General features: G+C 47.9%; 1 protein-coding gene across 2 annotated transcripts; it reads left to right on the forward strand.

Annotated features, from left to right (window-relative positions):
- Positions 1-448: 448 nt before the first annotated feature.
- On the forward strand, positions 449-9,137 carry ZPR1 (ZPR1 zinc finger). 2 transcript variants are annotated; one of them, XM_045797831.2, is made up of 15 exons: positions 449-1,162; positions 1,290-1,451; positions 1,844-1,934; positions 2,310-2,380; positions 3,044-3,130; positions 3,288-3,410; positions 3,773-3,823; positions 3,985-4,051; positions 4,447-4,517; positions 5,246-5,335; positions 5,824-5,934; positions 6,589-6,675; positions 7,805-7,870; positions 8,541-8,680; positions 8,980-9,137. In XM_045797831.2, exons 1-14 carry the CDS (start codon positions 992-994, stop codon positions 8,673-8,675), a joined length of 1,383 nt encoding a protein of 460 aa, XP_045653787.1. In that variant the 5' UTR covers positions 449-991; the 3' UTR covers positions 8,676-8,680; positions 8,980-9,137. The 2 variants fall into 2 exon arrangements, with proteins under 2 accessions (XP_045653787.1, XP_045653786.1); XM_045797830.2 differs by having other exon boundaries at positions 8,541-9,137.
- Positions 9,138-9,987: the final 850 nt, after the last annotated feature.

The raw sequence follows: 9,987 nt of genomic DNA on the forward strand, positions 1-9,987 counted from the left end.
AGGCGCCCCTGAGAACTACTAATCTTAAACTCTCCAATTCCCATTTACAGACTCACTTGGGGGCAACAAAGGTCCTCATAGATCCCCCTGGGAACTGTGAAATTGGGGATGGTTGAAGTGGGGGGGGGGAGAGACTAAAGGATAAATACACCCTGTCCAGCACCTTTGAAAGGTCCTGTCCAGCACCCTTTCCTCCGCTTGCAGCCTGCCCTGCATAGGGTTCTCAGCACCCCATATGAATCTGGCCTAATCATGCCCGAAGGCTGGACCTCTTCCCTGACACTCTAGATTTAGCAACAGAACTGGGTGAGAGGTGCTCAGGGAGAGGAGGTACTGGGAAGGAAAGTTAACCACAAAAAGAGGTGTTTTTGTTGTTGTTAGGAAACTGTGAGGGGTGAATCAGCTGGGGTTTAATGTGCTGGGGTTGTGGGGGTGGGGGTAAAAATGAGGACTGTGTATTTGAGGCTGGAATTTGGGCACGTGTTTATGAGGGCAGAAATAAGCAGTGAGAACAGAAAGGGAGAGAATACTTGAGGGACTGAGGGAGGGGGATCAAGAACTGAAGCAACGTCCCAACAGTGGATGGGAGCCTGAGCCGGGGTCCAAACGCACCTCCTCAGGCGTACGGAGGGACAAGCCAAGCCCCTTGCTATCAAGTCTCTTGTAGTCAGATTTATGGACCAATGGTTAGAACCCTGTAGGATGGAGCTGTTGCGAATGAGCGAAACAGTGCCCTGGGGCTGAGAGGACGTCCTGGGGGAAGTAACGCCTGAATAGAGGTGGAGGCGAAGCCTGAATCAGTCTGGCTTTGGAAGTCTAGACCATAGAAACCCAGCAATGCGGAAACCTTGTCCGACGTTCCCGATGGCCCAGAGTCTGCGGCCTCTTTAAGAAAGGGCGGGACGGCAGCTGGTGGAAGTGTCGGAGGAAGGGGTGGGGCCACGAGAGGAGCGGAAGCCGGAAGTGGAGGTTCGCTGTGCGCGTGTGGGCCATGGCGGTGAGCGGGGCTGTGGAGCCGGGGTCCCCGGCGCCTACTGCTGCCCCCTCGCCCGCCCCAGCCGGGGCTCCAGCCCCCGAGCACTTGTTCCGGCCTATCAGCGCTGAGGACGAGGAGCAGCAGCCCACCGAGATCGAGTCGCTGTGTATGAACTGTTACCGCAATGTAAGGCGGGGGCCCGGCCCGAGGCGGCGGGAGGTTGGGCCGAAGTGGGGTCGGCGACCCGGCGAGGTGGGCCCAGTTGGGAACTGGGGCTTCATTGGTTCTTCCTAGCTGCTTTCTGCTTCCACAGGGCACGACGCGCCTTCTGCTCACCAAGATCCCCTTCTTCAGAGAAATAATCGTGAGCTCCTTTTCCTGTGAGCACTGTGGCTGGAACAACACGGAGATCCAGTCGGCCGGCAGGATCCAGGATCAGGGAGTGCGCTACACTTTGACCGTCAGGGCCCAGGAGGTGAGAGGACCCCAGAGCAGTCTAATGCTCTAGAGAAGACTTGGGCACCGGAGTCAGAGCTCTCGTCCGACCTCGAATAAGTACTCCTATGTGCCCAAGCCTCAGTTTCCTCCTTCCTAAAGTGCAGTTGGTGCTGTCAGATGCTCAGATGAGATAAGTCTTGTGAAAATGCTTTGTAATTACATTTTGTCATTGGGAATCAGATGAGCAGTAGTTGTTTTCAATAGTACTCTCACCATTTGGGCAGCTGGCTTCACAGGTGTACTGTTCTGCAGGAGTATTCTGGACCCCCTGCAATGGAGAGAGGAAGAAACTGCTGGGCTGGGGTCTGGTATTGCCTGAGAAGCTGTACTGCTGACCTCTCTGGACTGAACGTTTTTCTTTCTGCCCAGGACATGAACAGAGAAGTGGTGAAAACAGACTCTGCCACCACAAGGATCCCGGAGCTGGATTTTGAAATTCCTGCCTTTAGTCAGAAGGGAGGTAGGTATAAGGTTCAGGATATTTGGACTGTTGATGCCTGGCTGCAATCTTACTTTTTTGCAAAAACCCGGATGCCAGGTCTGGTGGCTGATGTATGGGTTTGGCCATGTTATCACGGTGACCTTCATTGGTTCAACATAAACAGAAAGCTTAGATAAAACAGCTTGAGACAGTAGATTGTGGTAGTAAGGCTGTAATGTGTTCATTAGAGAGTCTTAGCATCATTGCTATTAGAGATGAATGGAACCTTGTTCCGGGCCTCCTCATTTTATAGTCGAAATCAAAGCCCACAGAGTTCTAAGTGAATTGCTCAGAGTCATACAGGCACTTGATAGCATAGTCAAGACTCATGTGTCTTTTGTTCTTAATCACTAGCTCTGACCACTGTTGAAGGACTGATCAGCCGTGCTATTTCTGGCCTCGAGCAGGATCAGCCCACACGAAGGGTGAGCTGGGATTTTCTGATTGCAGCAGCTTAAGGCATAACGACCGGTCTTATGTCTGAATAGAGTGTTCGGCTTCCCGTGTAGCTGAACTGTCTCTGACTGAATGTTGGAGAACTTTGGAGGACACACATGGTGATGCTGTCGCTGCCAGGATGTTGTCCTTGTTCTGTCTCCCATCCTTTTCACTTCCCTTTCCCCAGTGTATATTCAGATCTCCTCTCAGACAGGCAGTATAACATTACCGCTGAAGAGCCTTTCCTAATCCCCTTGGATCTATCTATACTTCCTGAGTGTTCCATTGTACCTTATATTTATTATGACAGAAATATTACAATTGCATATTTAGTCATTTGTTTTCCTAACTGGCTGGGGAGCCCATGAGAGGACTCTGGTTTATTTACTGTTGTAGCTCTAACCTGGCATGAGAGCCTGCCTAAATGGTTGAATGAGTGAGAAAATGAAGCTCATTTGGCACAACTCCTAAACTTCAGACTTACTTGCTATATCTTATTGGGAAGTCTGAGTCTCTGTTCCTACTTAGACTGAGACAGGTGGTGACTTCCTAATGGAAGTGATGTGGGCATGACAGGGAGTAGGGGCGTAAAGTCTATTACCAGGGCTGGGGAGCCTCATGACTATCTGTCTACTATCTTTTCCTATCAGGCAAACGAAGAAGCCGTAGCTGAAAGAATTGATGAGTTCATTGTCAAATTGAAAGAGCTAAAGCAAGTGGCCTCTCCTTTCACTCTGGTGAGTATTGAGGAACTCTAGGTGCTAGATTTAGGGGAGGAGAGACCCTTAAGACTGCCTGGGACTTTTCCACTGTGGTGCCCAAGAGGTCTGATGGCAGGCGGAGGATCATACGTGATTTCTTGTTGTAATTACTTGCTCTTCACCCATCCGTCAGATCATTGATGATCCCTCAGGGAACAGCTTTGTGGAAAACCCCCATGCTCCCCAGAAAGATCATGCCCTGGTGATCACACACTATAATCGGACTGTACAGCAGGAAGAGATGCTGGGGCTCCAGGTGAGTAGACTGAAGAAGCCAGAAGAATGCTCTGGCATTATCTTGCTTTTTGGATTGCTTGGAATCAATAGACTCTTATTTTGTTGTTGCTACCCTGTGTACCCTACCTCCACACGTTTGTGCATCTCATCTAGCTCCTGTCAAGACAGGATAAACTTTACAATAAAAGTTGGCAGTGGCTGTGATCCCTATCTTAAGCTCTGTTCTTCCCTGTATTAGGGCTGTGCTTCCTAGTTTCTCTGTTAAACCCATGAGGTGGCAGCTGACAAGCAAACCAGAGTCTTCTCTCCCACTCCAAGGCAGGCTGTTGGGGAGGTTGAGGTATATGTGCCAACGTGTGATTTGTATTTCTGCTATGCTAGGCTGAGGCACCACCAGAAGAGAAGCCAGAAGAGGAGGATCTCAGAAATGAAGTGAGTCCATTGGCTGCTGTGGAGAAAGGAGCAGAGTTGTGGGCAGAGACTGACGCCACTCAGTCTCTCTTCCTCACCCCCAACACGGGCAACCACCAGCATACCAACTAAATGTCTGTAGCCTGAGCAGGGCTCAGCCTATGACCCATGTTGTGTTCCAGGTGCTGCAGTTCAACACAAACTGTCCAGAATGCAATGCTCCGGCTCAGACCAACATGAAGCTAGTTCGTATCTTTTGTCAGGCAGTTGGGTTGCTCTTCGTCTAACTCGGGCATGAGGATTATATACAGGCTGGGGAGTCCTCCCTTCAAGGAAAGCGCAGTGAGGAGGAAGGTGTTGCCTTTGATGAGACTGTGTACCTTGGCTTTTGGGTTCAAAGAGAGTATTAGGCTCTGGTTTCTAGGGTCCTGTGTTTGGCCTGAGTCATATCTTCAAATATTTGTGAACAAAGATTGCCATGGGTTGCACAACCTTGCCCTCTTCTGGAGGACTGTTAGGCTGCTTCTTGGGATCCCTTTCCTATAGTCCTAGGACTAGCAGTTGTGCATTTAGTTTGGGTTTGTTCTTCCCCAGAAGGTGGTCTTGTTCCCGTGGAAGCAAATTTCCTTACCTCCATCTTCCAGAAATCCCCCACTTTAAGGAGGTTATCATCATGGCTACCAACTGCGAGAACTGTGGCCATCGGACCAATGAGGTGAGTGGGCCCCATTGTTTGGGAAGATGACTAAGGCGAGGGTGACCCCTGTTTAACTTTGATCCTTTCTAAATCTGCTTTGGGATGAGGTAGGAGGAAGCTGGGTCTTTCTCTTAGATGTAGTGCAGGATGAGGAGCCCTTGAAGGAACTGGCAATTAGTGAAGTAAAATTAGAGATACCATAACTCATTTAAGACATTAAAGATTGGTTATATGGAAGAGGGAGGTGCCCCCCCCTCGTGTTTTTGTTTTCGTTTTTGTTTTTGTTTTTGTTTTTTGAGAGACTGTTTGACTCACCTTTTAGGTCTGGAAGTGTAGGGATGCAGATTTTGAATCTAATAAAAGACTTTCTAGATTTCTCTGAAAATAGAATGGGTTGCCTTAGAGGGTTGTAAATTACCTTTGTATTCAAGCAGAAGCTGTTTAAATTCTGAACCCAGAATAATATAAGGTGCATCCACGTGTTGGGTGCAGTTGAAGGTCCCTTTCAACCCCAAAGTCAGTTTTTTAAAAAAGGTACATTCACAAAGTGAGTGTTGGCAGTTTGGGATAAGTCTTCGTGTTTCTGGTTTGGGTGACTGCTGCCACTGTTGGTATAGAAGGCTCTGTTCTTGGGAGCTGTTAGGGGGCCTGATTGGAGGTGTAAGCCCATCCTCTGAGGTCCCCCTGGCACGAGGTGAGGATCCGAATCTTCTCTGCTGGTGTTCTGACTACTGTTATCTGTGCAGGTGAAATCTGGAGGAGCAGTAGAGCCCTTGGGCACCAAGATCACCTTCCATATCACAGATCCCTTAGCTCTGACCAGAGATGTGCTCAAGGTAACACCCTGCTTGGGAAAGTGTCTGTCTTCCTCACATGGACTGTCTCTAGGGAAAATTGTCTTTTTAAAATTCTATCCGGGGGTTGTGGGGTACCTCCTTACTTCCCTAGGTTTCAGGATCCCTCGGCAGAGTTAATCCACGGTAAGAAGTACACATTCAGAAGGTGACCCATAAACTCTCTGATGACTTGGCAGCTTTTTGCTTCCAGTGTCTGTAAGGGCCCTTGTCTCTGGCCTCTAATGACAGGATATCTGGCACCTTGGAGCCATGACTCAGAATGTCTTTTTATTAGGTTGGTTCCATTTCTGTGGTTCACATGGATAGGAATGAGCCTGGCTTTAGCTGGAGAGTCCAAGAAGACTGGGGCAGCTGACTCCCCCCCGCCCCGAACTGTCAGCAGTGGTATTAATTTGGCATGAGAACTCTGATTAGCTTTCTTGAAGAGGCTTCCGATCTAAAGTTTAATTTGATCTCTCATCTCCTAGTCCGAGACGTGTAGTGTGGAAATCCCAGAGCTGGAATTTGAACTGGGAATGGCCGTCCTCGGGGGCAAGTTCACCACACTGGAGGGGCTACTGAAAGACATCCAGGAACTGGTAAGTCACCTGAGTATAGCACGTGGCTGCTTCAGCAGTGTGGCTGCGGGGAAGGGGCTAGAAGGCCTCACACGTCGTAGTTTTTGGAGCTGTTAACTGGGGATTTCTTTGCCTAAAGCTGATTTGAGAGACTTAAATAGTATTTTGGATCATGAAGATAAGTTTATGGGAAATTCTGAATGGAAACTCCCAGTCCTACCACTGGGACAATGTAGATACTTTGTGGTTTTGGGTAAGTCACTATTTCACTGTAAAATGAGGGGAGCAGGGTCCTTCCAGCACCTGAAACTCCCCAGCATATATATGTGTGTGTTGACTTAGCCCGTATATTTATTTTCTTGAATCATTTCACTTAATTGATTCCCAGTTGTCAGGCATTTTGTCTTTGTAAATTACACTTTATTTTGCATTTCTTGTTCAAATGAGAACTGTAGTTTCCAATGGAAGGACATTATTACAGTTTTTGTTTTACATTGCCAGTTGTCATCTTGGCAGAGTAATCTCTGTGCTCTTAGCAGTGGCTGCCTAGGTCAGAAAGGTGGTGTGGAGACTGGGCTTCCCTGGCTGGGCACCCTTCTGCCATTCCCCACCAGCTTTATGGTCATACCTAAGAAATAGTCAGTATTCTAGCAATTCGGATGCTGTTTGTTGCAGGTGACCAAGAACCCTTTCACACTGGGTGACAGTTCCAATCCTGGCCAGATGGAGAAACTGCAGGAGTTTAGCCAGAAGTTAGACCAGGTGAGATGATTCTGGCCCTTCAGTACTTGTGGTCCTGGGGCGCCAGCGGGCAAGAGGCCACCTATCCTGTCCTGCCACCTGAACATCTAACCAACATGTTGGGGATTCCCCTGGTTTCTGATATCCCATGTCCTCTTCTTTCTCAGTTTTCTCCCTTGTGTTGTTAGAGCCTCTTCTCTAGTAGCTTCAGTTGGGTTTTTCATTTCCACTGTCTTCTTTTCCAAGAGCCTTTTTTTTTGGTCTTGGAGTACTCTCCGTCCTTCCTTTTCTAAATAGCAGCCTGTTTTAAGGATGTGGTATTTTTTTTTTCTCTTGAGAATATTAATGTTGGTTTTTCTTTTTTTGATGTTTTATTTTCCTTGCATAGTTTCCATTTCCTTTTACGTTGTTTTTTGTTCACTTGGGTTTTTTTGTGTGTGTGTTTGTTTTTGTTTTTCCATTTAACTTTCTGTTTTTCAAGGTTAGGGCTTTGCTCACGTGTCTGATAGTCTTGGATGGTCAGTTGTAGAGGACTGAAACACGGGAGTGGAGCTGAATCTCATTCATGTCGGGCTCATTGTGGGGGACTTCGCTTAGCCATTTTGTGGAAGTAACCCCAGTGCCAGAGTCGTTAGGTTTTTCCTCTTGGGCTGCTCAGATTCCCATCAGCGGGTGTTCTGTTTCCTGCCCTGAAGAGGATGACTTGGCTGGCAGTGTTCTGAAAGCTGAGTGTGGGAAGAGAGCTGGGTGTGTATGTCTGTTTACAATAACAAGACATTCACTTAACCTGCTGTCCTTGCTGCCTTTCCCTCCACCCTCAGCTGGGCCGGCACCCCGTAGGCCTTAGCCTGCAGGAGTGGCAACTTCTCCACGGCCTCCTGCAGCTTTCTGCTGGGGGTGAGGGAGGGCAGTTGTTGGCCTGTGCGGAATGGGAGAGGAGGTGGGGATGTCAGGTTGGTGCTTAAGTAGGTTCCGTACAGTCCTTATTGTAGGTCTTCTCCACTCCACTTTGGGAGGTACCTCATTTCAGCAGTTTCTGAAACTTTCGGGGATTCTGCCATGTAAATTGGGTTGGTCCTTGTCTGGCAGACATAGCGCCTTCCTACCAGGAGCTGTGTGAAATTTATGTCCTGTATTCTCCCCCCTTTAGATCCTACAGGGTAAGATGAAGGCCCACTTTATTATGAACGATCCAGCAGGAAACAGCTACTTTCAGGTACAGAAGACCTTCCCTGATAGTGCATGGAGATACATTTTCTGACCTTCCTTGAATATGTATTATTTCTCCAGAAACTGGAGACTTGATTCTGAATGAACTGCTCTTTATCAAGGAATCTTAGAATTTGAAACATAAGGAAGTAGGGGGAGGTGGGAGGGATTATCAGTGTGTGTCGAGAGGAAAAAAGATACTCCTAGACTCTTCCTCTCTCTAGTCCAGCTCTTGTCCCCAGCAATGGAGTTGCCATTTTGAAAATCTAATTGTGGAATGAGGAGAAATGGTGCCTTGTCCAGAGGCTGAAATAGGAAACTAGAGAGGCTTTCAGCTGAATGGGGAGATACTCGGGTGATTTATAATAACTTCAACATTTATTGGGCAGTTATTATTCGTCAGGCAAAACTATGATTAAGACCATCATAAGAAAGTGCAGATAGGAAGTTTTTTAGGTAGACTGTTCCCTAATTCTGCCTAGGCCTGGACGGTCCCATTCCTGGGACTCTGTTGGGCTCTGTTGCTGCTTGCTAGTTGAGCCTAGCTATGGGGAATTGGAAGTCTTTAGAATAAAAAACATTACGTTTTTGGGAAAGTGGGAGTTGGAAGCCAGCTGGTGGGGGGGTGCAGGTAGCTGGGTGGCACAGGCACTGATTGTCTGTCCTTGGCCTTGCAGAATGTGTATGCACCTGAAGATGATCCTCAGATGAAGGTGGAGCATTATAAGCGCACATTTGACCAGAACGAGGAGCTAGGGCTCAATGACATGAAGACAGAGGGCTATGAGACAGGCCTGGCCCCACAGCGGTAGCGATGGTTAGTTCCCAAGCCCGCCTCCAGTGCTGCTCAGACTGAAGGGTTATTATTGTCAGGAAAGGCTGGTGGTGTCCTCCCCACCAGGCCTTGTCCGTGTTGGGGGGGACACCTGGTCTGAGAGATGTGGGCAGTTTCGTGAACAGTTTGTGATGGAAATGCAAGCCTCTTGGTTTACTTGACTGTATTTTGGAGGTTTTGAATTGGCCTGGGAAGAAACCCAGAGATGAACCATGGGGCATGACATTATCCCTTTTTTCCCATCAGCTTTTTACCCTCCCTCCACATAATGTTCTCTCTAGGGTTGGAACTCTGAAGATGGAAGACAGCTACATCTGGAGTTTGGGAGTTGGTTGGGGAATATAAAATACTGGCTTTCAACAGGAAGAGAGTCTTCTGAGGGGAGGGAGTCCAGCACAGGAGAAGAAGTTCTCATTAAAGTGATGACTTTCCAACAGGACCGGCCTCTGAACTCTGTCCTTGTTTGAATCCATGCTAGTAGAATTCAACCTCCTGAATAAATTTTCCCCAGTGTAGACAGTTTGGGGATTGGAGCTAGCATTTCATTTATTCCTTCAGTAGATGTTTGAGTAAACACTGTGTGCCAGGCACACCACAGAACTGAACAAAATAAAGCCCGGTGTTCATGGACTTTAAAGTGAACTTCTGAGGTCAAATCCATAGTTCCCACATTTGCTTTATTAGATGCAGCTAACAGAGGGCAAAGCTCAGACAGTGCCACTGGGCATAAATTCATTTGATCCTGCTCAGCTGCCCTATGAGGTGGACAGGTTTAGGATCTGAGCTTGGGTCTTGTCAGGCCAAGGTTGGGTGTTGATTTGGAAGGGGAGTGGTGGAACTCAAGACAAATGGACGGGTTGATGGGGCTGAGAGGGTACTGATAACGTTCACTGGAGCAGAAAGATGAGGTTTTCAGATGCTTGCTGACAGCAGGGTAGTAGAGGCAGGGCTTTGGATTTCAGTTTGAGATCCACCAAAGTGGACTGGAAGCCAACACAGGGTTGTGTCTGGGGGACCTGTGACGCCCTCCAGCTAGTGAAGCCTTGTATTGGTCAGTGGCCCCACAAGCCCTCAGAGACCCAGTCTGCTTTCCTTCCTGGGCTTGAGCTGGACCAGTCAGGATAATGCAGTGGTTGAAAGGTCATGGGTCAGGGCTATGACCTCCACACCTGTTTTAATATATATAAACATTTTTTGAGCACATATCCTAAATTCTGAGCATTTATAAAGTATAACAAGTCTTCTTGACGAATATGCTTTCAAACTGACAAAAATTTAACATGTTGAGA

Source organism: Ursus americanus, chromosome 16 (assembly GCF_024610735.1).
Source record: "Ursus americanus isolate L20-20 chromosome 16, mUrsAme1.1.p, whole genome shotgun sequence".
Taxonomy (NCBI): domain Eukaryota; kingdom Metazoa; phylum Chordata; class Mammalia; order Carnivora; family Ursidae; genus Ursus; species Ursus americanus.